The sequence below is a fragment of the Parambassis ranga genome, chromosome 19 (assembly GCF_900634625.1).
Source record: "Parambassis ranga chromosome 19, fParRan2.1, whole genome shotgun sequence".
NCBI classification, from domain to species: domain Eukaryota; kingdom Metazoa; phylum Chordata; class Actinopteri; family Ambassidae; genus Parambassis; species Parambassis ranga.
In genome coordinates this window covers 12145836-12172375 of record NC_041039.1, presented here as the reverse complement: position 1 = coordinate 12172375, position 26540 = coordinate 12145836, and the positions used below count along the sequence as shown (strand labels likewise).

The window sequence follows — 26540 nt, the reverse complement described above, 5'->3', positions numbered from 1 at the left end:
CTAAACAGCACCACTGCTTAAATAGCAGACCAAAACATATATTACGAGAAAGGCAAAGATTTTTTTGAAAAGGCTCAATATGACAGACAATGCAAGACATGTTACATTATATTTAACATAATGTAAATTACCACTTTGGTCCAAAATGCTCAGTCAATGAGGATGGCTTTGTATACATTAAACTTCCCAGGCTAATTCCAGTTTCAGGTAAGGAGACGTTAACATTAGATGAGTAAACCCAGGCTGGCTCCTCTTGTGTCTTTAGGTGAGTCGGATGCCCAACACCTGCTCCAGCTCTTGTCTTCTCTGCTGCACCTGAAGCAAAAGACGTCATATTAATAAAATGAAATTTCCGAGTAAACATACATTATTTAGCATTAGCATTTGTTTTTACTTACTTTGGAGTAAACGTATCTGCCAACAGCCTCAGGGACCCAGGGTGCCTGGTAGAACTCAGCCCTTCTCTCTTCCTCTGGGTTTCCTGTCACATCAGTCATCAACTGATGAAACATAAGAAACAGCTTCATTAACACATGCCAAATTAGTAGTGTTAAGGTTAATGGACAGATTTAGTAGTCAGTAGTTATGAATATGAATGCATGTTTATGCATGTTATAAGAAATGCTGCAAAATTAGCATTTACCTTCAAATCTCTGCACTGAGACTTCAACCAGTCCTGGATGAAGTCCTGCGGATTATTGCTGAAGCTCAGCATGAAGTCTCTCTCTGTCTTCAGCTGGTTAATGTACTCAATCGTCTCATGAATCTGCAGCAGTTACAAAGAGTAACAGCAGATTTTTAACAAAAAAAAACATTCTAATAAATATTCTAAAAATCTCATGAGATGTAAAGTTAAAGGTCTGACCTTCATCTCAAGAGCAGCAATCTCTTGTTGGTTGGTTGTAGAGGACAGGAAGCTGTTCATTTGGCCCTTCAGTGGGTCGTCCACCTCCACGTCAATGTCATAACATGCCGTCTTCTTCTGATCTGTGGGGTCCACGCTGTTCATGACAGCAAAACACAACTCAGGATGGATTGCAAAAAACACACACACATAGCCAGAATGAGTAATATAGCTTCATACTCCTTTACCTGATCATGTGATTGATAATGATGGGGTCAGGGTGCTGCAGCAGACCTGCCAGTTTCATGGGAATCTCAGAGAATCTCATACGTGGACATCCAAATATCTGAAATGACAATGAGTTAAAAACTCTTCTAAAAAAAGCTGCTTCTAAAAAAAGCTGCTTAAATAAGCATTTTTGCTTAACTTCCCCTTTAAAACTAAAAAAATTAACCTGTCTGAAATAGCGGTTGCAATTGATGAATTCCTTCTCGTGACTATCCTGCAGCTTGTTGTTCTTGATGTAGAGCCAGAGAGCTTGCATGATGCTGGCCCGTGTCTGTGTGTGTACACCCAGAAGACGAGCCAGCCGCGGGTCCAGTTTATACTGAGGGGGCTGAAATGAAAAGCATTATTAGGATGAGGTAAGTGATACCATCCAGAAATTTGAATATTTGCAAGAGTGAGAAAGTAGGTGTTACCTGGTGGTCGAGCATAAGCAGGAGGGTGCATTTAACATTCACATCACCAGGACGTTTGACCTGGAAACCATCTGTCTCCTGAGTTGTGGGCATTCTGTGCCACTGAAAGACAAATAAGTAAAAAGGAAAGTGAGATATGTTCATTAAATAAAACAAGATATACACTGACCTAAGTCGACCATGTTTACCATTCCTTCCCTCTTTAAAGGTAGTAATTGATGAATTTGTTGTCCCAACATTTACACGCTTAGACCAGTGGATCCCGCTTTGAATGTAGAGACAATACATCTACTAGTAATCATATATAGGTGCCAGTTTATTTACAGGGTGCAGTCATTGAGTATCTGTAACTGCTAGTTTTGTAAAGCCTGATAACTAAAATATGAAAATCAAAAGGGCTATGATCAAATAGTTTTTATAGCTTAGTGTGAAATTAATTTACTTATAATGATCTCACAAAGGACTGGTTTCAAATGGATAAGGCAGAGGGTGCTGGTGTTGATATACCTACAATGCTCTGAGGGAGCTGTATCTGAGGTCTGTGTCTTTATATCATACCTCTACTAAGTGATTGTCGGGTCCATACAGCTCCTTATCAAGCTCGATCACCAGGCTTTTAAAGAAAGATGAGAACTTCCTCTTCTGTTTGCCAGTCTGAGAACACAGAGAGCACAAAAGAGTGTGAAAAAAAAACAGAGCAACAAGTTCACTATCCAATATGTTTTCTTCTTGTGTCAGTCTGCCACTGCATTGTTTAGCTCTGACCACATTGGGGGTGGTGAAGCACAAAACTGTAGACAAGAAAAAGCTGTTGCACCCCCACCCTGTCAAAGTCTGTTTGCTCAACATGACCCCTTTCACTCCTTCCTTCACATCACTTCGCTTTTTCTGTTACTATGTGCAGCACTCCTACGCATGCCTAAACCAATAAGGAGAAAAATTAACAGAAAAAAAATCCTCCTTCATGTGGCCCCAGATGACACAATGAGTCGAGCTGGAATTGATGGGAGGGAGGGGAGCCATGTCAGCTTGTGGTATGCAACGGCCAGTGGTTTCAATTCTGTGTTTCAGAGGAGAACATGAGTATGAGTGTGTGTGTGTGTGTCAGTAGTTGCAGGGTGGAATGGGGAACGCTGTAAACACACATCTGGCTGCGTGGTCTGAGCCAAGGACACAGGCCAACTGAACTTTTCAGAAAGACTGAAATACTTGGAGTCAGACCACATGGAGACAATGGTGAAACAGAGCGAAAAAAATTCAAATGTAATGCTTACTTCTTCCAGGAGTTTGCCTTCAACTCTCAACTCCCAGGAGGACACCTTCTCTGCCTCTTCACCCTCAGGCTTGCTGGGAGTATAAGTGTTGGAAATGTAGATCCTGAGCTTGCGTTTTTGCTGTGTCACAGAGAGAAGAGAGAAGAGCAGGCAGATACGCCCACATTACAATCCTTTACAAAAGAAATAAGCATGTTTGCAGCCTGGTACAAAAACAATTTAATTTCTAGAGATGATTTCCACGCATTTTATAGAACCTCAATCTTTTTTAGATTATCTAGGAGTTAGCTGGAGTCAAGTCTTGCCATGATGGCCACAACACTGAGTTTACATCACATGATAATACAGAAACTACCATAATGGGCTTCTTTATGGCCTCTTGGATCTCCATACGCTTCCGGGCAATGGTCTGATCCAGCTTTCTCTCAAAGGCCAGAAGGTCCATGTAGGCTTGGGACTCTGGAACCAGATCTCGAATCTAGAGAACAGCAGGATGTGAGTACTGAGGGAACTGAGCCAAATGTAATTACTGTTGAAACAGAGATTTTTTTCCTACCCTCTGTGGCAGAACTTTGTCAGCCATCTTTCTTCTCTTTGCTCTAAATCACACAAAACAAGAGAACACAGGGGGTGATTTCCAAATAACTCCATGCTCAAAGTATTCATCATTTAACATTTGCCCAATTAAGTATACGTTAAGCAATTTGCAAGGATCTGGGCACACGCAAGAAAGAACTCATTCACTTCATTTGATTATCAATTATATTTGGAAAACTTCACCATGGAAAACAATCCTGTCCAGTGTTTCCTCTTCATTAAGTTCCCAGAAAGACTGCCTCAGGTTTCCACTTATCATTGCAACTCACTTCATAAAACCAAATTTGTTTCTTTAATTAAATTATACACTCCTCCTCACTATGATGAAACTTAATTCCCAAGTGCTATAACAAGAATTTAGGATGTTGCTTCTAGCACTGTGGCTCACTAATCTTTATATACAGAGAGCTGTGTTATTAGATAAACCTTAAAAACACAACAAACTCATTGTAGAGGAGCTGCTTCACATTAAGGTTCCCCACATCCATGAGTGTTGCCTCACTGAAGCAGTGAAGTCAAAAATACCCGCTTGTGTCTGCTGCTTTGAAAGCAAAGGCCAGTCATGAGATACTGCTATCCTCGTGTCTGTGTGATGCGATCTGAGCTTTTAACAGTACGCTGACTTTACAAACAGACACTGCAAACAGGACAGCAAATCATGAATGAAAAAGGGTGCTGTCAATATAAATGAACCACATCTGGAATAATTTGTCCCTGCATTTTTATCATTGTATGCCTTTTTGTTTGTTCTGGTTGACGAACACATCAAGATCTCTGGAGTAACCCTGTTTTTGCTTTATTTTTTTTTTAATTAATTTGTTCAGATTCTTTTGCCCAACTGAATAACTACTATATTCAAAAATAGAAAGAAAATAAAACACAAACGCTATCTAATTTAAATGGAAATAAAAGAACAAACACCAGCAGCACACCTAAACTCTTGCCCCAGGCTGTTTAAGTCAATCAACACTCTCCCCTTTCTGCTATTTACCCTCGCCTGAGGCCTCCAAGCGCCTCTTGCTGCTGTTGATGCTGCTGATGAAGAAACCGCTTCCTTGAGGCATCCATGCCTGGAAGTCCCATGCCTGGCCGCATGGGAATGTTACCACCACCATAAGAAGGACCCGGCAGCTGACCCACCATTGACCCCATGGGGCCCCCCGCTCTGCTGGGTGACATCCCTTGACGCTAGTGAAAAGGAGAGAAGATGGAGCCATTATATCAGGAATTTACAAATTGAAGGATAGCAGAGCTGAGTCTCACTTATTTTCCCTAAACAACTTATCAGAGTAAAAATACATATTAGTTTGGTTTTCATTTTGCATTTTTTATTCCAGTATAATGCAGGGTTTGACGCAAAATTTGATGGCATAAAAAGGGGGATTAATTAAATGATTTAACAAATAAGGTAACCTACATAAATTCCACATTATGCACCTGGCTGCATCTTTTTGTATAAATGTGCATGACAGATACTTTCTCTAAATGTTTGCTAAATATCAACCATTACTTAGAGTCTGCCTTTAACGGTAAAAAATAGATATCTGAATTATTTTGGCTCATACTGACAGACGGGGCCGTTAAAAGAGGGCATGTTAAGAGCTGCAGATGGTGGTGAAACAGGCATAACGTATGCAGACTAACCTCTGGGCAGATGGTGGTAATGATAAACTCACTTTTGTTTTCATGCTAACTGACAGGAGGCTAAGGGCGACCACGTGATTATCTGCTTTACACAACAAAACATTGTTCTCTGACGACTGATTTTAATTAAACGTCCACCTACTTAAAAAATTATTATAGCTCTATTATATTATTACCTCATAAAAAGTTACACTCAATTCAATAACTGAATCTTGAGACTTTCAAAATGCGGAAGTAGTGTCCACACTTAAATATTTTAAGACTAATGCTTTAAGGCAACAGCTTTAAACTAGGTGCTTTTGTCTCAACATAATTTAAGACTGGATTATTACCTAAAACACGCACTATGAAAAATAAGCCCATTTAAATAGAAACTGTTTTGATTAGTACCAAGTTTTAACAAGGAGAAATTAAACAGAAAACCAACCGGTGGATATTGGGGAGCGGTGTTCATACTCCGGGGGTACCCCGCTGGATGTTGCGGCATTCCTGGCATCCTCATGCCCGCAGCATGCCCCACATTCATGGGGTTCAGGTTCGGATTCATGGGAGGACCCGTAAAGCCTCCTCTTGATGCCATCTTCTTGATCCACAAGTGGTTAAAAGTGAGGGGGTAAAAAAAATCCCTCCAAATAAAAGTCTGCTAAACTGCTAATTGCGCGTAACCCGTATAAACTGGAGCTAGCTAGCTACATGCATTTACCTTAGCCGAGATTCTGGTTTGACAGCAAGCACACTGTCAACAAAAAGCTAGCTAATGTTAGCTCGTTTCGTACCGTTTCAAGTTCCGGGATTTGCTTCTACCTAGTAACTGCTCGTTAGAGTACTGACTGTTGTTTGTCATGTCCCACCCCTATGTTTGTGGCGGAACATCGTCATTTAAGAGCTACTTCTCTGTAAGGATACTTAAAACATGATAACGCCTCACTTACGACAAACCGAGTGCTTAAAGAGAAACCAAGTTCTCTTGTAACTACTCCCACGGGCACACATAGGAGATATGACATGCTGCTTTCACGGGCGTCGGAAATTACAGTGATACACATTTCAGCGCGCTTTCATGTGTCATTTTTTTTACATTACATTACACATTAAGTATATATAGTTTAGTTTTTTGTCACTTATTTGATTAAAGTCCATGTTTTCCATTTGGTTACAAAGATATGACTATGAATAAGATATTCGTAACTTTCCATTGTGTCATTTTGTTTCTACATCTAACTGCCACCCCCTGATTTACTCGTTTAACCTGTTTAAGCAGGGCCCACAATAATGGTGCGGGTCCACCAGACCCGCAAACATTCCGTGAGTATCAAGGGTTAAATGCATTAGTGATTCTTTAGTGATTAGCGATTCTTTAAGTAAGAGTATAAGGTCATCATGTCTTTTAAATAGAGACATAACCATAAAAACCTGCATAGAATTAGCTGATTAAGATCTCAGAGCTCCTATGCCACATTTTACATCACGTACCCAAAGGCAGCATAACTTGTTTCTATTTAACAAAAACTATTTTATAGGTTTGAAGCATTGTGTGTGCCTTTAGATGGCAATCAGCAGGTGCAGGAGCATAATCAACAGCGTCCCCTATTGGTCAGGGTCAGATCTTAATTTGTGAATATTAGACCGTTTTGAGCATCAATAATATATTCAGCCCTTCTTATTAATTCAAATTAACACAAGACTGTATTACAGGTAACAAATCATTTATTATGCTAGACAGATGAAATAAACTGAGCCATGATAGCAGCAATTGGACTATTAGAATATTTACACTATCACATCACACCAAGGACATACAGTATGTAATCCTTACAATGTAAACACATGAAATTGAGACATATTTGAATGCTAGAAAACAAGCCGACCTATCCACCAAAAAAAAAATGTAACCTGCTTTCTGCAGCAATGATTAGGGAGTTCATTTACTGAACATGTTTAAAAACAAGCTTCCACAAGTGATTGAGTTGCTTGTGTTATAATTCAGCTGCAGAACTATGAGAGTGACTGAAAATAAAACGACAAACCATAAGTTCTGCAGAGCACCACGAATGTCACCTATCACATCAATGTCCATTGATTTCACAACATAAAGAAACAAAGGCGAAGAGTTATTGGTCTTCCCGTGTGTGTGTGTGTTTGACTTTTCCACATGATGATAAAGAGAATGTCTGTTTGTGGCCGAGTGTGTTATTGAGAGAATGCCTCGTCTTTCATCAGCATGCGCGGGCTTTCCTGGTTGTCTATACGACGTCTAGGCCCCATCATGCCTGGAGGAACCAAGAAGAGAGCATGTTGTTTAGGCACGTGTCCCACAGTGTAGTTTATCAACCTCTTTCTTCACACAATTAGTATGCTATATTATACTAATAATTATATTCTACCATTAACAGGGTTCTTCTTTGCTGTCATTTTTCTGTCCTACATCTTTAAATCTTTTCAGTGGATGTCAGGACAGGAACCTCACAAAGTTAAATGTGACTTGTCTTTTTTTTTTTTACTGTCCGATTTGTACCAAATGTCACATATATGATCAGAGTCTGACCCTAAACACATCTATACAACAATATTGAAGCTTTGACAGAGCGCCACCTACTGGCTACACATAATGTTATGTAATCACAGGTTTTTCTGCCTGCCCCTGTGGCCTGTTTTGTGTAGGATTATGAAACTCAGTACACCTGTGTGTTACACCAAGATGCACAAAAAAGTCTCTTGGACCCCCCCTCCAAACCCAACAGGAAGTCCGCCATCTTGAATTTTGTGGTTATTTTTGGCGATTTGTGACCCTCCTACAAAACTTTTCACGCCTCACATACGTCATCCAATCGAGCTGAAATTCACTGTGTTCACTCAGGACACCATAGGGAATAGACGCATTCCAAAACTCTCAGAAGTATCACGGTGTGGCCGGGGCGTGGCCTCAAAGTTGACCATTCGCCATTATAAAGAAACACTGTATTTTTTGCAGTACTACGCACATAGTGCATGCAATGTGGACAAAATCTTACAGCACTGCTATGGACCCGAGTCTGAACAGATACATATGCTAATATGATGATACGGTCATAGCGCCACCTACTGGCAGCAGGAAATTTCTCTTGTAAACATGCTTTTGTTATCTGTCTCTGGAAATCAGAGGAGAGCATAGGAGAGGAGACTGCGATGGCCCCATGGCAAGGTGTGTGAGGGCCCGCAATGCTGCTTGCAGCTTTAATTCAATATGTTGTTTGGCCTCAAATTAAAAAAATCTGTCCAGTCCTATTGTCTGACAATTTGAACAAATGCATGTATGTCTTCCTCTGGGACCTCGACATGCGTAGCTGCCTTATGTCCTTATGAAGTGGACAAGTAACATGCAAAAGGTCAGAACACAAGCTTAAAATAGTTTTAACCTGCAGATCATGTAACCTCTTAAACAGAGTTTCTAAATAAAAATATGGGGTTATTCAATACAAAGTGACACTGACTAACAGGCACCTGAATTGTCTTTCATGACTCAAAGTGATTACACAAAAACACAAAGAAAACAAGCAGAAAAGTTTGTATTCACTTACTGCTCTTATGCTTAAATGATTTGGATCTTCTTGGTGAGTTTGGATTCTGAAGTAGAAAGAGAAAATACATTTTGTTGACATATCCAGACTAATGTTTTTTCTGTTTTTCAAAAAAAGAAGGAATAAGACAGAAATGATGAAAAATAAAGTACCTTATCTGATTTCCTCTTCTTGGCTATAAGAGAAAAGACAAAGTGTATAAGCACACACAGGAACTATAAACACACACACAATCAGTATGATATAAAAATCATACTGTTCAATAATGCCAGGACATCACCTTTCTTTTCCGCGCCGTATGACCAGTCATTATCATTGACGTCGTCATTGTCCTCTTGGTCACTCTCTGACTTGTTGTTGGTGTTGTTACCAGTGACTATTCTGTAAAAGAAGAAAAGGCATGACATGACACACAGATGACAAGTCATCACTACTCAACAGTTAGTTTATGAAACAAAATTATTTCTTTTAGGTTCCCACATGTCACAGCAGAGATTAAAACCCTTGAGTCTTTGTTTTTGGTACCTGCGGTTGGCTATTCGGCTGCTGTTACGTCCCATTCCCAGACATTTCTCCAGGTGTGGGGCGAAGCGTGAGGCAGCAATACTCCGGCTGCAGTTGGGACATACACACTCTTTGTTTTTCCACTGGTTGTAGACCTGGCCAAACACATCCAGTCCTGGCTGGTCCACAATTTCTGGAGGTTCAAGATCAAGTTACAACAGTTGTTTTTTTTATTTAGTGTCATGAAATTAAAACAGATTTATAGACACATTCCTCGTCTGTTATTTTTTATACAGAAGCAATGACCATAACAAAGAAAGAAATCCACAGTGAAAAGAATAACTTCCTTTAAACAGGCAGAAACACTGAGCAGAATTCAGGTCACGTGGAGACCAGTCCTGGAGCCCAGAAAGAGTTAAAAAAAGAGGGAAGTGGGACAAAAGAGAAGGCTAGAAAAAACACACAAATCGATTACTGCTCACCAAAGTCCCTCATGCTTTCTTGGTCCGTGTCATCCAGGAAAAAATAGCCCTGCTTAACGGCCCGGTGGACCTCGAAGCAAAGACCCAGGCATGCATCCTCGACCAGGTCAGACAGGATGTCCTGAGCTAGGGCCTGGAAGGGAAGAGAGGGGAGAGAAGGCGGGGGGTAGTTTTACATGTGTGTGTTCTGAACAGCAATGCAGATGTAATGAGTATGATCATGACTGAGGTCTCTCTCCTGTACCTCCAGCTTGCTGTTGTCCAGGCTGGACATTGAAACCTCCTCCATTTTCATTTGCCAGAACTACCAGATGAGCAGACGCTGCTGTGGTCATGCTGTAGCGCAGCAAGCATCGGCCAAAACAGGGCTGCAGCAGCAGGGGGAACAGAGCAACGCGGTGCCGTTAAAACAATGAATGTAACCCAGTCTGTGGTCAACACTTGACGCCGTGCCTGTGGTACTTACAACTGCACGTTGAACACTGCCGGGGAGTAGCTTCCCACGTTTACACCCTGCCATAACACAAAACACAAAGAACTTCGCGTTGGTGCTGTAGCATCTCAAAAAAACACAGAGGCGTGACGTTAGCTCAACATAACACTGCTGCTGCTGCTGCTGCGAGCATTAACCATCATCAAAGTAGCTTAGCACAAACCTGGATGAAGAAAACAAAGAGGGTGGCTATGAACAGGCTGCTGGAGACGCTGGGGATAACAGGAGGACTACAGGACAGACTGTACCCGGCTAACAAACTTGACCAGCAGCCCCACACACGAAGTAAACGTCTAAAACCGTATCAGAGTGGTAAATTAGAAGAAACACTGCACCGAGGCTCAGTCCTCGAACCCTGCACTGCTGCCGCTGCACTGCGGCTGTCCGCCTCTCAACTCTGCGTACAAACCCCACAAGAGAGGAAAAACAACGCCTGTATCCCGACATAACATACCGCATACGAAGACTAAAATAAGCTCAGCCCCCGCCAATCACTAATTTGTGTTTATTTACCTATTTCGGCTGGCATCCATCTTTACATCAGAGAGATCAGACAGTAGTAATCGATCACCACACGACGAGTCTCCAGCAGGCGCTTCCTCCGCTGCACGGGCAGTGTTCAACTCCGACTGTCTTAATCACCCAGGGCAGCATGTGACCATGTGTTTCCTCCCCACACACACACTTGGGATAAACTGGATTTATATTTATTCCTTTTGTGGATTTTCTTCTCTTTTTTTAGGTGCCTGATATAATTTATTTGAAGTGAGTCAGGATGAATGAAGAGTTTATTGGAAGCAGCACTTCTTTTGGAATTTGAAAATAAAAGTAAGGATGGGAAAAAAAACATGTGTAATAAAAAAAAGGAAAAGAAAAAAAGCTAGAAAATCAATTACTTAATTTTAAACTTCAAATACAGTATAATAGTTAAAAAAACAAAAACTTTAGTTGGCATGTTTTTTCCTAAATCCATATACAGTCATAACAGAAAGCAAAATGAAGGCTGTGATTTCTACATTGACAACCTGGGTTTCCTGTGTAGTAAATAACTTTGGAGACAAGTTGCACATATCTTGAAAGGCCGGATCACCTTTGAATGCCCCCATCTCTCTATGTATATTAATTTGAATGACAGGATGAAGACTTTTAACAGATCCAGGAAGGGCCAATGATGTCGCAGGGCCCATGATGTCACATGCCCCATGTCCAAGCTCATAGCAGTAGAAACCCTGGGTTCTGGAGCGTCCTGGGGTGTAACTGTAAGCCAGTCTTTCATGTGGTGACTAGTACAAAACTACACAATGATGAGTCTGCCTTCGAATCCCAGAATTCAACTCTGATGTTGACATGTCTGCGTCCATCTCAACACCATCTAATCAATCACAAATGTAATGTTTTCCTCCTCTTCCTCCTCCTCATTGCCATCCTGTGGAAAAACAGTTCATATTAACTGGATGCACAATATCAAAATTTTACACAAAGAATTGTTTAAGTGTAAGTAGTTTTCTAACCTCATTCCATTCCATATTGTCCTCTTCATCACTGCTGCTGTCCTCAATGTCCTCGTCTTCAGAGTCCTGTGTGACACAATAAATGCATCCATGAGTTATATTTAAATACATGCATAAACAGCAATTATGCGACACATGGAACTGCAAGTAAAAATATCAATCATAAATAAACCACACAAGGGATTTAAGGTGCAGCTATATCAGTATGCGATTGAGAATATTCAGACTTACTGATGGTAGGTGATGCAGGTCCTCTGCGTCAAAGAGTTTCTGTGTCAGGTGTGGACATTTCTGCAAAGAAATGTATATTATAAATTTAAGGGGGAAAACACTGGAGAAACAACGAGGATGTTTTTTGGAAGAGTTTTGAGGTACTCACATTGGGGTGTTGCTTCAGATATTCCTGCTGCTGAGCTGTACTCAGCATCTACAAAATGGAAAAATTTAAAATATTCATGCCTGTCGAAAAGTTCAAAAAAACCTGGTTCAACATTAGAAATGAAGATTTCTTACATCAAACCACTTCTGTAGGTCTCTCCAGTACTTTTTCATGCTGTCATGCATTATTTCTTTGTAGTGTTCTTTCTCCTTTGTGGAGAGCTTCTTAAACATCCTGCTGGCTTTAGCTAAACGCTGCCTTCTGTCAGGGATTTGATCCTTCAGAAGTGCCATTTGATTATGGTAGAATATCATATTACTAGACCTGAGCGAGAAAAGAAATTCCAAGTGTTAAGTCTTAAATTGAACAATGCATTCGTTTTGAAGATTTGCAAGTCTAAATTAATGGCATTGACTCACTGAGGTGGCATTTTGGGCTCACCAGGTATGAATGCAGAGGTCCTCTTTCTGATCTGCAAAATAAAGACAAAACAGCATTGTTAAAAGAGAAGAACATCGCTCTACTTGGTATAAACTGTAAACAGACTGCATTGGTGCAACATTTCAACTCATCTCCTCACTTACCTTTGCATAACTCTTCATCTTTTTTGCATACTCTAGCCTCATCTGAAAAATCATAGGTACTGAATTCAAATTAGTGAGATTTTTAATGTAACATGATTTCTCCATCTTGTGACGTTATCTCTTCCATTCTGACCAAAGTTTGTGTGTTCATACCGCGCTGCAACGTGTATTGTACTCCCTCTTCACTGATGGATCCAATTTTCCCCAGAGTTGAGCCCACTGAGCCATGCAGCTACGTTTTGATGAACCCTTCATGATCCCCTTTTGCTCTTTGCAGAATAGGTTATAGCTGTTTCTGTGGATGGAAACACACAAAACAATACATGCTCAGTTTGAAGGACTTGGGAAATAGTTACTGTAACAGTAATAATAAAAGTGACAAAAACAGTATGTGGTGTGAGCTGCTCATTTGTGTACAAAGTCATGTGGTTGGTTTGTGTGTGTGTGTGTGCATACCGAGGTGGCTTGTGTGGTAGAAAATCTGCATCTTCACCCTCCTTAAGCAAAGCAGGTCACACATTAATTAGCAGTGTTATTTAATAACAATGATATATTAAATGTTGAAGGAATGGAAGAATATCCCACAGTGTAAAAAGGGGTTATCAATCTTACATCTGAGGTGTCACTGTTCTGGTAATTTTTCAGGTCACGACTGGAAAGTTTGTCATATCTTAGCCTGAAAGACCAAATGTTTGTTTCACATTTAAGTTATATAGGCAGTCCTTTAAGCCAAAAATGTGTTTCATTGTTTAAAATGTGCATTCATCTATTACCGAAACGCCAACATCTTTTTTTTGTATTCTTTATTTGCAAGATTAAATTTTTCCACATATGGAGCCTGGAGAAAAAAAACAAACAAAGTATGAGGCTTTTGTTTGGCAGAGTTGGCAGATTGGTTGCAGTAGTCTGTACCTTTTCCTCCTCTGAGAGACCCTTGTACATCTTGGTTGTGAACGTAAACAGCAATGGGGCGCTCATCTCTGGGTGCTGCTCCTGGATCCTGGTGAAGTTCTCTTCAAAATAGAGGGCATTTGGAGGGCTGGGTTTCTTAGGCAACTCTGGATGAATCTACAGGAGGGGGAATTGAAAAACTCTTTCATGGAGGTGTTTTGCATTTCAAATGTAGATGCAAAGATTCTGTGCTTACCTTTTTGTTCTGGTTTGGATTTGAAATGACATCTTCAGCTTCAGTGATGAGCTCTGTGAGGCTGCGAATCTTACGCATCTGAGGAACAACAAACAAGGACATTACAACGTCTGCCTCTACACATTCATACCATGGATGAGGGAGTGTTACAGACCTTCTGCAAAATCTGTTTCCACTTTTCTTCACATTCAGCAGGAGAAAAGGGTGGAAAAGCTACTTTATTCCAGTCTACGCTTTTCTGTGCTTTGCTATAAACAAAACACCTCTCTGCTTCTGGGATGCTGGCTTTCAGTTTAGCAAGAAGCATCTGGAGGTTTTCCTTGGTCCATGTTACTGTAACAGCACAGATTACAATGTTAGCTGGCAGCCTATACATTTAATGTGAGAGATTGATTTATCCAAACCCACCAGATCCTTTAGATGTCATTCTGACTTCACTCAGTGTCCTCCTTCAGAGGGCTTTATCTCTAAGTTAGAAGTAGTAGGTAGCCTGCTAGCAAACCTGTGAGATGTACGTCCCTAGCGACACTTAAAACAATATAAATCCACACAGCCCGCGTAAAAAGCGCATGTCCGGTGTGTTCAGGTCTTCTTCTTCTTCTTCTTCTTCTTCGGCTTCTACTTCTTCTTCTTCTTCGCTTATTTGCGGGTGGCAAACAACGCAGCGGAGGATTACTGCCACCAACTGGTATATTGTGGTCATGGATTTTTTTTGCATCAGCCAATGCAATTAAAAGTAGCCAATCAAATCAGACAGAGCATTAAATTAGTGTTTAAAAACTTAGCTCTAAACCTTTATAAACTGTTATTTAATAAAATGAGATAAAAATAATAAAACCAATCCCATCCTTACATCTACTATCCATTGCAGCCATTTAACACTTATATAATAATTTCTTATATTATGATTTTTTTGTGTTTGGAATACTATATGAACACTTATTTTCAAGCTTATACAGATAGATATATTGAACTCTCTGATCCAATTTTCTTCAATAAGATATTTTTATTATATGTGGCAAGATGACAATGAGACAACAACATGACTTTTTTCCTTTTTTATCACACAACACTTTGTCTCTATGCGGTTCTTTTGCTCGCCAAAGTTAATCATTCTTTCTAAAATACCTTTTTTTTGCTACCATCACTGCCTTAGAATTTATATATTAGTTTATCCACTGAAGTGAATCACTTCACAACATTACATTCAGTGTGTGATAGTTTGAAATAAACACACACTTTCAGCTTCAAAGGATTTACCTGAGTTATCCGTACTGACATATATATATATATATATATATATATATATATATATATATATATATATATGCATTGTACATGCACATGTTTGTTGACATTAATCTAAGCCACATATAAAATAAATATATCTTTGTTAAAATAAAAAACGGCTGGCAGCTGTTGTGGAAGACGTCTACAATGGCATCTGAGATTCACAGTATACATCCTGCCCAGGCTCCTCCTCGAAGGTCACTTTGGCGTCGTCAGAATCCAACTAAAACAAAACAATGACACGCATACATCAGACACATTATATCTGTATTTCTACAACACCGAAAAGTCAAGCTGCTTACACATTTCATTTCCAGTTTGGTGAAGAGACGTCCGGTCATGAGCATGCGTAGAGGTATGGTGAGGATGAGAATGAAGGGAAGTGCGAGGGATACTGGACTGGATTTAACAATCCACAAAACTGCAAGACACACTATCTGGATGGCCGTGAACAAGTGCATTCGTCCTGTGCTGACCTGTGTTCAAGGTAGACAGACAAAGTCAGACAGTCACATGACACATGAACGCTGTGGTGACTCTAGTGAGACCCTGAGGCCCTCTATTGTACTATTTCTGTAAATGCTGGTACCACTTTAACCTCAGTCTTACCCTGGTGGCATAAGGCTCATTAGGGTGGTATTTCTTGGGGATGAGAAGAAGCAGAATACGATCCCACAGCTGGATGCCATTAAGGGACGTGACTCCCATGTAGAGGAAGATCCCAAACAAAGCTGACATTGGGATCATCTTTAGAATTGGCTCAATCAGAATTGACAGACCTAACGGCAGACAGAGATTCAGATGATGGATCATTTGATCAGCTTTACATGCAAATTACTCATGCTTATACTACCTACCAACAAGCAATGCCACCACAATGCCGCTGATCCTCTGCTCTATCACTCTCTCTATCACAGGTTTGGATCCTTTGCTCATGACGGTGAGGGCATTGGCGTGAGTGACAGACCGCACTGTGGCAGCACTGAGCCATGGCACACCAAAGATTGCACCGAGCCCTCCCATACCAACCAAAACCAGCAAATCATAGTGGAACCCAGATCCTTTGACCATCTTCCTCTCAGGTTTGCTCACAATCAGGCTGTTCAGAGATATGAGATATGAAATATTTGTTTACACCAGGAAGTGTAAGGGGTGATTATTCAGTGAGTGACCTTGCTTTAGACACAGTGACTCACGTTGTGATCTGTGACTCCAGGAAGATGAGGATGAAGACAAGTAAGGCTGGGACACAGCATGCAAACATAACCCACACAGGCAAAGGCTTGTGTTCTCCAAAAGGATTGATGAGCCAGCCTCTCTTGGCTGGGTTGGAGACCATAAGACCTTTGGGAACGGCCAATTTCTGTGGAGAAATCAAGTTGATGAGGGCGCTGTTCATACAAGCAAAGAAAAGATCTTCAACTGTAAACTGGACATTGTAGCTTAGAATCATCATCACCAACCTGAGTGTAGGTGTCCTCAATGTTGTAGTCCACAACAATCATGAGGAATATGGCAATAGGCACACCAAAGTCACCAATCAAACGTCTGACCTGGTAGGCACAGATCATTAACCAAAAAAGTCTATTAAACTCAAAGAATCAGTGTAATTACAGCTAGGTGGTGTAGCATGCTTTGTCTCCATGACGGCGTGTGTGTGCCCTCTGAATGACATGTGGACTTTACAGCCAGCTCACCTTTCCGGGGAGAAATGTCCCGTTCTTGAACTGGCGCAGAAAAAAAGCAATGAAGAAACAGCCAAACATGAGACACATGGACAGCAGGGCAGTGTTGGGGTAAGGCGCCTTGATAGTGTTGATGATAATAGTTGTGTTGCCGGTAGAGTTGTCATAGATGATGGTCTCTTCCACTTTTGGGTGCCAGGGATTTTCTAAAGTTGCATTCACGTGATCATAGTTTAGAATCAGTGGATGTGCTCTGAAGATCTAAAATGAAACACAGATGAAGATAGATATTATTCTGGCCATGATAAACAGCACACAGGGACAGATAGAAGATGAGGATGGTTTACCCTCCCCAGCTTGGCAAAGGTTTCATAGATGAAGATGAGGGAGATGAGGATGGAGAAGATCTCTTGGGTGAAGCGGGAGATGAAGCGCACCAAGAAGCTGCCCTCACAGGCCACAATGATCACCACAATGATGATGAGCCACACTCCGACCCACACTCTGCCAACAATGTACTCAATGTCCTGGGACTTGCAGAACTGAGTGAATGGAAAGTGGGAATGAGTTGAACTGTGACCCTGACCACCATCAAACAGCAATATTAAGCATTATATGAAATGCTGTGTATAACAACCAATAGATTTTGTATCATAATGTAACTCACAGCAAAAAAGGCCTCCTCAAACACTAAAAGAGGTCCAGAGAAACCGATCACCAGGATGGGCTGAGCAGCAACGAAGCAGAAGATGATTCCCTGGATGCTGGTGGAAATCAGGAGCTCGGAAACACCCATCATGTTGTCCACCTTATCAGCTGGAGAGGCAGGCAGTAAAATGTTATAGGATGTTTCATTAAGAAGCATCAGATCTGTAAAATGGGACCATACACACCCAGCAGTCCTCCGAAGGTAATCGCAGGAGACAGCGCAGCAAAGTAGATGAAGATGATGGCAGCAAGGACCTGAGCGTTGAGAGCATCAGTGATGTCACTTTTGTAGTACTGGTAGCGTCTCCTTATGTCCCTAAGCATCCCGCCAAATGGTCGACCAGTACGAGAAAGAGGATCCTCAGGTGGAGGTCCAGTGGAGATGGAAACTAGATGGAGAAAATTGACATCTAAGTTGAATCTACAACTAAATTTTGAATTAAAAAAAAAGAGTTTTTACTGTAGATGAATCTGGGTGCAGACTGACTTACCTTTGCGGGCTCTGGAGTCCCGGCGGAGCGAAGCATCAGAAGGCTGCAGTCTCTCCTGCAGTAACTTCTTCTGAAAGCTGATGATGGAGCTGAGCATTGCTTCATCCTGGATCTCAGTGGGTGGTATGACGATGCTGCAGTCCATGAAGTCAGACATAGCATCCGTCAGATCTCGGGCATTCTTTGCCTGTAGTGCAGCCTGATTGAACACCTGGGACAGAGAGAGAGAGTGGAGAGGATTTGAAGACTGTAAGCAATACTTTTATAGGTTTGCATTTAGAACTTGGACTCAAATGAAAATACCCAAACAAACAAAGCATTATCCTGCAGGAAAGTTCAATCATCTGACAAATCCAAAGTGTCCATCTAACTCACTTTATCTGCCATTAGCGCTGCCATAGCACGCCCAGTCTCATGGTAGTCCATGTCAGTATTGCTCGGTCCCACCAGAACAAACACAAAGCGTACGGGCATCGGGGCCTCCAAGGCAGAGTCCAGCGCCACTGCTTCCTTCAGTCGCACAAAAGCAACTGTGGGCTTCTCCAGGAAGTCCAAGGCTCCTGGTTTAAAGAGAACCATTGATATTGTACTCATGGAGACGCCCACACATACAGTAACACATCTGCACAAAGAAAAAAGAGGCTCACCTACTAGCACCATAGACGCCTCAACACGGTCAGACTCATTTTTCTGAATTAAAACAGAATGAGAAAATACACCATTAACAGCTTTGTAGTGGTTAATTCATTCAAATGCCTCATCACATTTGTGAGTTATTTTGGCGCTCGGATCTCCCCACCTCACCTCCTCCACTACAGCCCTGCACCCCCTCAGCTGCATCCTCTTCCAACTCCTCAATATCCATCTCCCCCCCTGCTTCACCTCTTGGTGTTTTAGTTAGTAGTTTTGGTGAAGTCTGGGATCAAAATGGTCCCCTTCACCCCCAATCTAGCCAGATCAAGAGTCCTATCCTCAACACTGAAACATCCACCAGCATCCCCCCAGACACCTCCCTCAAGGCCCCCAAGATGCAGTATCTCCCCTCCGTCCTCCCCCCAGATTATGCAGCTGAGGTCAACCCAACCCACCCCTCCCTCTTCCACTCCCCTAAGCACACCATCTAAGCCTCCCCGGCCACCACCCAGAGCACTGGCCTCTAAGGCCTTTAACAGCACCAAGATTGCAATCAGGGACTAGGACACCCAGGGCTTCTGCTGTGTGAGGACTTGTACCCATAATAATCCCACTACCAACCTGAGGCCCAGGGAGAGAGTACTCTCCCACAGCATAGCTTCATCAATTCATGTTTTGATAAGTAAAAGGAAAAGAAAGCTCCATCATCCAAGAAATGTACTATCAAATTTAAAATCTATTCAATGTCAACCACAGTCTGTCCCTGAACATAGACAGGACACGGATTTTAATACATTAAATTTAGCTCTCTTAAATGTTAGGTCTTTGGCAGGCAAATCGTTCTTAATTAATGATTTTATTCAAAAGCACCATCTGGATTTTATGTTTTTAACTGAAACTTGGTTGGGGCAGGACAATAGTGCAGCAGTTCTTATTGAGTCTACTCCTCCTAACTTTGGTTTCATGAGTGAAGCAAGATTGCACAAGAAAGGAGGAGGAGTCGCCATCTTGTTTAATGACTGCCTCCAGTGCAAAAAGGTATCCTATGAAAAGTTTGACTCTTTTGAATATGTTGCTCTTCAGCTAAAATCCTCCTGTCAAGCAACCTTTGCAGTTATTTACAAAACCCCGAAATACAATGCAAAGTTCTTTGATGAGTTTGCTAAACTATTGTCTATTATGTGCATTGACTTTGATTGTGTTGTCTTAGTGGGTGACTTTAACATTCATGTTGATAATCCTAATGATGGAAGTGCCAAAGAACTCTTTAACATCCTAGATAGCTTTGGGCTTTCACAGCATGTAACAGACTCAACACATAACAAGGGACATATACTGGATCTAGTTATTTCCAAAGGTCTGAACATCTCTGAGGTTGTGGTGACTGATGTTGCTCTTTCTGATCATTACTGTGTTGCGTTTAAAACGACCAACCCTGCTAATCCCAACAACGTAAAAGGAAAGGTGTTTAGAAAGCGTCACATTAATGATAACACCTGTGCACTGTTCACACAGGCTTTTGTACCATCACCAACCCTGCCCACAGCTCCTGTTGATGACCTTGTAAGCAGTTTCAGTTCCAAGGTTATGACTGTTCTTGATTCAATTGCCCCAATCAGAACCAAAGTTCTGTCAGGAAGGAAAAAGTCACCTTGGAGAAATGCCACACTGGTTAAAGCTCAAAAAAGAGTCTGCAGACAGGCAGAACGCAGATGGAGAAGAACTAAACTCCAGGTTCATTATAACATTTACAAAGAGAGCCTACATAACTACAACCAGGAACTGAAAAATGCAAGACAATCCTATTTTTCAGAGATCATCGATAGGAACAGCAACAATGCTCGCACATTGTTCTCTGTTATAGACAGACTGACAAACCCAGGAGTATCAGTCCCACCTGAACTGCTGTCTAAAAAGTCATGCAATGACTTTGCATCTTTTTTCACAGATAAAGTGTTAAAAATAAGACAAACAGTCTGTAGCTCTAGCTCTGGCAAAACCATAATGTCACTTGTGCCTTCTCATCCACCAGTTAAGCTGGCACATTTATACACAGTACACATAATACAGCACTGACAGAAACTGTTAAACAATTAAAACCCACAACATGCTCACTTGACAATCTGCCTACACATTTTCTTAAAAACGATCGTCAGATGTGTTGCAGATAGTTAACAATTCTCTTCAGTCAGGGCAGTTTCCCCAGACCCTGAAAACTGCAGTAATCAAACCTCTGCTCAAAAAATCAAATCTGGATGCTTCAGCAATAAATAACTACAGGCCAATATTTAACCTTCCTTTTCTGGGAAAGGTCATTGAAAAGGCTGTTTTTCAACAAATTCATGCATTTTTGGTGCAAAACAATCTTTTTAATGAATTTCAGTCTGGATTTCGAGCACACCACAGCACTGAGACTGCACTTATTAAGGTCTTAAATGACATACATCAGAATAATGATGCATCCAAAGTCTCTGTCTTAGTACTGCTGGACCTTAGTGCTGCATTCGATACAGTTGATCCCAACATACTGCTCGACAGGCTGGAGCAGTGGGTGGGATTTACTGGCACTGTGTTAAACTGGTTCAAATCTTACTTACATGATAGGGACTACTTTGTGTCAATTGGTAACTATGAGTCTGACCGAACTAAAATCACATGCGGGGTTCCTCAAGGGTCCATTCTTGGACCACTTCTGTTCAACATCTACATGCTGCCCCTAGCTCAGATCATAGAACAGCACAACATCTCCTACCACACCTATGCAGACGACACACAGCTTTATATATCAGTGTCATCACATGACTACAGTCCCTTACACTCACTAAGTAAGTGTACTCAACAAATCAATGAGTGGATGAGCCAGAACTTTCTCCAGCTCAATGCTGACAAAACAGAGATGATTGTTTTTGGCCCCAAAAATGAAAGAGCTAAGATCAGTGCTTACCTTGACTCCATGTCACTGAAGGTCACAAACCAAGCCAGAAATCTCGGTGTAATACTCGACTCAGACCTGAATTTTAACACCCATGTAAAAGCCATTACTACGTCTGCCTATTACCACCTGAAAAACATAGCTAGGATCAAGGGCTTTCTGTCCAAAGAAGACACAGAAAAACGTATTCATGCATTTATTTTCAGTAGGCTAGATTATTGTAACGGCGTCCTCACAGGTCTTAGCAAAAAATCCGTCAGGCAGCTGCAGCTGGTCCAAAATGCTGCTGCTAGAGTTCTGAGTAACACTAGGAAAATGGACCACATCACACCGGTCCTCAAATCACTGCACTGGCTTCCTGTGAGTCAAAGGATCCATTTCAAAACTTTACTCCTGGTCTACAAAGCACTGAATGGTCTTGGACCAAAATACATCCTGGACTTATTGGTTCCCTATGAACCATCCAGACGCTTGAGATCATCAGGGACAGGCCTACTGTGTGTACCCAGGGTCAGAACCAAACAGAGTGAAGCAGGATTCAGTTATTCTGCCCCTCACCTGTGGAACAGTCTTCCTGAACACCTGAGGTCTGCTCAGACAGTCACTTCATTTAAGTCAGGCCTGAAAACACATTTGTTTACTGCAGCATTCTCCTAATTACTTGACTGCACTCTTCTCATTTAATCATCCTGATTTTATTTGATGTTTTTTATGATTTTATTCTTTTTATGATTTTAATTTCCTTCTTAATTTAATGTTTTAAAATGTTTTTATTCTGTGATTTCATCTTATGTAAAGCACTCTGAATTGCCTTGTGTATGAATGGTGCTATATAAATAAAGCTTGCCTTGCCTTGCCTTGCTCCTCTCCAGAGAAAATTACCTTTTCCAGCTCTAGCACTTACTTATACATGTTTTGTAAATAGATAACTGCAAACATACAAGTCCTCATGTCTTTAAAAAGCTGATCCTCTAAACTAATGAAAATGTGCAAAAAAATTTTTGAAAAAGAAAAGAAAAAAAGAAAAATTTGGGGCAAAAAAACTGCAAAGAAATCAACTCCACTGAAGTCACTTTCATGTTTTCTGCTGTTGTCTCACCACTGTCATCTTGTCAGCATTTAAATAAGTGATTACATCAGTGGAAGGCCTTACTCTGTCTTTGACTGAAAACTTCTGCAGGTCCCCATCAGTCAGAGCTTGGCTCTCCGGATCACATGATTGGCTGAAACCAGAAACACACACACACACACACACACACACACACACACACACACACACACGTGTCACTGGGTGTTTTTTTGTAACACTGTTTTTGAGAGTCTGCTGAACAGGATCTGTATCATTTACACATGCAGACACACACATGTCCACAGAGGAGGCTCAGGTTCACAAGTTACTGTGGTGCACCCTTAATAAAGACTTCAGCAGACAGGCAACAGAGCGGTTTAGTGGTCAGAGATTGTGATACATAATTACAAGTCTGATGTGTACGACTTTCTCTGAACTCTGGAGCTCTGGATGATAGCCTAAATGTAGGTCATTTCAGTTTGAGTCACTGTTGGGTACCTGCGGTTCTGGAGCAGAGATTTCAGCACTCCTTCCCGGTCTTCTGATCTGATCTCCTTCTTGTTAACCATCTCACTGACCATCTTCTCTGCGATGGTGGCCAGGGTTTGCTCTTCACAGTCAAATATTGTCACACCTTAACCAAGGAAAACATGAAAGTGATCATGGGTCAGCTGCAGAGGAGGAAAAATATGTTTTTCTTTCTCACTGACCTGTGTTCATGGTGCGACGGAGCCGAATGAGGCTCTTGAAGGTGAGGTAGGAGATGTGCAAGGAAGCCCACACCCCAGCATGGGGGTCGAAGCTTTCCTCGTGGCCCGTCCATCGGCCCGTCTCCTGCCAGTAGGCCTGCTGCTGCTGGTTGTTCATTAGCTCCTTCAGCGCCACGTACCTCTGAGGGCACAGGGACACACAGGAGTACTGAATGGCTGAGAGACACAGGCACAAACATGCTTGTGTCTCCAAGACAATGAGTGAAGTGTTGGACGGATCAAGTGGGTGATTTAAACTTCACCTCCCACATGTGCAGCTCAGGCATGAGGTGTATATGTGTGGTTTCACTGGTCACTGCCGGACGTCACTGTGTCTAACCTGTGAGTAAATCACTTACCTAATTTTGAGCCTAAAGGATCCAAAATCCAGAGACAGTGGTCATTTATTAATCTGACTGTCTCAGATTGTCCAGGCCTCATACATGCAGAATATGATATTTGTAATAAAAATATCATGATTGTCAAAACATAAAGTTCTTTACAGTGAAAACAACAAAGCAAAAGAGAAAAGGTTAAGTTTGCTTAAACAAAAACATCTATAAATATTAAATCCCCTCCTCCCCTCCCTTTTTCTACAGATCAAAGCCTGCAGTATGTGCAAACACCACACATTCTTACGAGTTATACTTCATGCTTCAATCTTGGCTGGACATGGATCATGCAGATGTGGGAAGGTGATGACCAGGTGACACTTGTCAGATAAACATGATTGTCCTGCCTCAACAACCAGCTGACACCAGACGCTCTACTAGTTTCCGGCGTAGACACGGCTTGCAACTCACCTCGGACGTATTTGGACTGTCAATACATGTCACGTGTTTGGAGTGAAGATCAGGAATGTGTGTGTGTGTATGTGTGTGTCCCCTACCTGAAACTCTGCTCCAGGGTTTGCGTTGGAGTTGGTGTTTGTGTTCCAGGCAGCTGGGGGAGACACAAAGGATTTTTTTATCATCAATAATAGAAAATATTTTAAGTACAACATGTATTCTGTTTTATCAGAAGTTCTAATAAACAGTGTGTGTTCAGATGGATTTTAGTATTTTTTAACTTCAGTTGTTCAAATCTTTATATTTGGTAAATTTTGGATTTTTTTTTTCATTTCTTGAAGATGACGGTAAGTCTGTAAGATATCTCCAGAGTGTCCATTTTATCTCAGATCAGAGAGAGCGGTGAAGTTGACTGTGACAACAAAATGATTTATTTCCATAACACAGCTGTGCAAAGGGGTGGAAGATTCAGATTAGACAGACTAGACACCGTCTACTGTGTGTGTTTGAGAGTATCTGTATAACACATGAGACAAATGTTTCCACAGTCCTATAATGAGGGACATAAAGCAGGTCCTCAATGATGTGAGTCTTTTCTATATAATTTGTGTGTTTGAAGGTTTGGGTCATGTTGGTTAGGAAAGGTCAGCCCCCTCCTTAATGATTTATGTGTGCATGTTTTTGTCATTTTGCACATTTTTTTACAGTATGTACATCAGGTCATATGTGTGAGTGTAGGTGCAAAAAGCAAAATTTGTTTGTGTGTTTGCAGATATTGATCATGATATGTTATTGTACACATTTTTTTCTACTTTCAAAAATGACACCTGACATCTTGTGAATTTCTAGAGGACACATTCATATTTAGCCTATATTTTATAGGGTTATAACTATATAACTATAACTATAGGGATATAACTGATTTGCCAAATTGTTTTGCAATATGGATCGCTGATCCAGCCCAATATTCCAACATTTATCATTAATATATATACAATAATAATAATATATAATGAATATGAATAGTTAACGTGAATATTACATAGAAACTCCTGCTGTGAAAATCATCCTTGCTGCAGCTCTGATTACATCACAATAACAGTACGTGTGTGCATTCCCAGAAGTATTCTGTTCCCATATTTTTCATGCTACAAAGTTACAGATTTATTTGTATTATTGCACAGATACCATTCATAACTGTTGCAGAAAAGGCGACACTTACCTTCTGCAGGCACTCGCCAGGCCGACAGTAGAGACTGACCCAATGGCAAAAAAAGCGTGCCTTTATAAACACCACCTTGTTAAAGCTGCCTCCCCGTGTGTTTGTGTGGGCGCACACTGCTTTGGTGATGGGTGGGACTAATGCATGTGCACATACACATTGACGTGCACGTTCTTAGATCTGTCTGAAACACGCATTCAGAAGAGCAATGTGTTCTGAACTCACACATAATATTGATAGTAAATACAGTGAGTTGGTATGTGAGGAAACCAGCCACATTATTCAACCAGCATCTTATCACATTTAAGTGTTTAGAGGACAACAAGGGCTTGGATTACACTGCCGGCCCGCTCACCTTCACATTGACTGGGGTAAAGAGTTAAACTCTGTTTGAAGTCATCGCCCTCTCCTTTGAGGACAGCCAGCATCTCATATCTGTCTTGAAACTGAGGCCTGAGACAAAAACAGGATTGTTTTTTTTTATTATCACCCTTAGATTATGTAGACTAGGACACTAAAATACAGCTTGGAAATGAATGTGACTTACCCTCTGAAGGGGATGTAAAGGGAAACCTCTTGATCATTTTTGTCCTGAAAAGGTAAAAGGAAAGCCAAGGTTTTTGTAAAGTTTGCATTCACTGGTGTGATTGAAGTTTAAAAAATGCTGGATCCATTTTGCACACTGGAGTCCACATATTGTAGGTTAAGGGCCTTAATAATAGAGTCTAAGAGCTCTAAATATGAAATATGAATACTATCCCATCTTTATGAATCTGAATTAAACACACCAGGTGGTTTATTAAACTTTTTTTAACTGATAACAACACATCTCCTGCAACGGCTTGTGACGGCATCTGGGACATATTAAAGCGGATTTTTGTGCCATTTGGCTTCTTTGCAGAGGAAACATTTAAAGGATATAATTCACTGCTGTCCTTCTAAATGTGTGTGTGTGTGTGTGTGTGTGTGTGTGTGTGTGTGTGTGTGTGTGTGTGTGTGTGTGTGTGTGTGTGTGTGTATGTGTGTGTATGTGGTTTGACTTACAGTCCTGAGCAACAGGTCAGAGGCCATTGCAACAAAAATCCTGTGTTTCCCCTTTGTAAGACAACACAAAAGGAAATTACCTGTAGCACATAGCAGCATGTCATTCATCCTTAAAAACAGTCAACAAAAGATGAAGTCACAACGTTGACAGCGTTTCGGTGCTGCTTCCTTTAGGTCACAAAGTATCACAGACAGTTTCCATGAGTTTTCAC

The 26540-nt window shown here is 41.2% G+C and overlaps 4 protein-coding genes across 6 annotated transcripts; all 4 read right to left on the bottom strand.

The window, feature by feature from the left end:
* Positions 1 to 256: 256 nt before the first annotated feature.
* On the bottom strand, positions 257 to 6043 carry smarcd2 (SWI/SNF related BAF chromatin remodeling complex subunit D2). Of its 2 annotated transcripts, XM_028430023.1 has the most exons (13): positions 5488 to 5640; positions 4408 to 4604; positions 3376 to 3418; positions 3175 to 3297; positions 2820 to 2939; positions 2104 to 2199; positions 1546 to 1647; positions 1299 to 1460; positions 1093 to 1190; positions 866 to 1001; positions 644 to 766; positions 399 to 500; positions 257 to 315 (listed from the first exon to the last, which is right to left on the bottom strand). In XM_028430023.1, exons 1-13 carry the CDS (start codon positions 5638 to 5640, stop codon positions 262 to 264), a joined length of 1509 nt encoding a protein of 502 aa, XP_028285824.1. In that variant the 3' UTR covers positions 257 to 261. The 2 variants fall into 2 exon arrangements, with proteins under 2 accessions (XP_028285824.1, XP_028285823.1); XM_028430022.1 differs by having other exon boundaries at positions 1093 to 1460; positions 5488 to 6043.
* A 706-nt stretch (positions 6044 to 6749) lies between these two features.
* Positions 6750 to 10743, bottom strand: atxn7l3b (ataxin 7 like 3b). 2 transcript variants are annotated; one of them, XM_028430066.1, is made up of 9 exons: positions 10610 to 10743; positions 10070 to 10116; positions 9848 to 9971; positions 9604 to 9736; positions 9143 to 9314; positions 8898 to 8998; positions 8770 to 8792; positions 8618 to 8663; positions 6750 to 7330 (listed from the first exon to the last, which is right to left on the bottom strand). In XM_028430066.1, the coding sequence occupies exons 3-9, from the start codon at positions 9896 to 9898 to the stop codon at positions 7251 to 7253; spliced, it is 606 nt and encodes a 201-aa protein (XP_028285867.1). In that variant the 5' UTR covers positions 9899 to 9971; positions 10070 to 10116; positions 10610 to 10743; the 3' UTR covers positions 6750 to 7250. The 2 variants fall into 2 exon arrangements, with proteins under 2 accessions (XP_028285867.1, XP_028285868.1); XM_028430067.1 differs by lacking the exon at positions 10610 to 10743 and adding an exon at positions 10260 to 10413.
* Positions 10744 to 10916: 173 nt separating this feature from the next.
* On the bottom strand, positions 10917 to 14348 carry LOC114451437 (nucleolar transcription factor 1-like). Its single transcript, XM_028430035.1, has 15 exons — positions 14126 to 14348; positions 13872 to 14050; positions 13718 to 13795; positions 13483 to 13638; positions 13344 to 13408; positions 13183 to 13246; positions 13027 to 13067; positions 12724 to 12865; positions 12571 to 12612; positions 12406 to 12458; positions 12121 to 12310; positions 11987 to 12034; positions 11839 to 11898; positions 11608 to 11673; positions 10917 to 11522 (listed from the first exon to the last, which is right to left on the bottom strand). Exons 1-15 carry the CDS (start codon positions 14142 to 14144, stop codon positions 11469 to 11471), a joined length of 1257 nt encoding a protein of 418 aa, XP_028285836.1. The 5' UTR covers positions 14145 to 14348; the 3' UTR covers positions 10917 to 11468.
* A 697-nt stretch (positions 14349 to 15045) lies between these two features.
* On the bottom strand, positions 15046 to 25339 carry slc4a1b (solute carrier family 4 member 1b (Diego blood group)). The gene is made up of 18 exons (XM_028430007.1): positions 25285 to 25339; positions 24164 to 24216; positions 23236 to 23416; positions 23024 to 23159; positions 22610 to 22679; positions 18539 to 18581; positions 18267 to 18451; positions 17892 to 18102; positions 17586 to 17789; positions 17360 to 17508; positions 17040 to 17234; positions 16705 to 16953; positions 16471 to 16560; positions 16204 to 16370; positions 15865 to 16106; positions 15617 to 15786; positions 15310 to 15483; positions 15046 to 15230 (listed from the first exon to the last, which is right to left on the bottom strand). The coding sequence occupies exons 3-18, from the start codon at positions 23390 to 23392 to the stop codon at positions 15150 to 15152; spliced, it is 2523 nt and encodes an 840-aa protein (XP_028285808.1). The 5' UTR covers positions 23393 to 23416; positions 24164 to 24216; positions 25285 to 25339; the 3' UTR covers positions 15046 to 15149.
* Positions 25340 to 26540: the final 1201 nt, after the last annotated feature.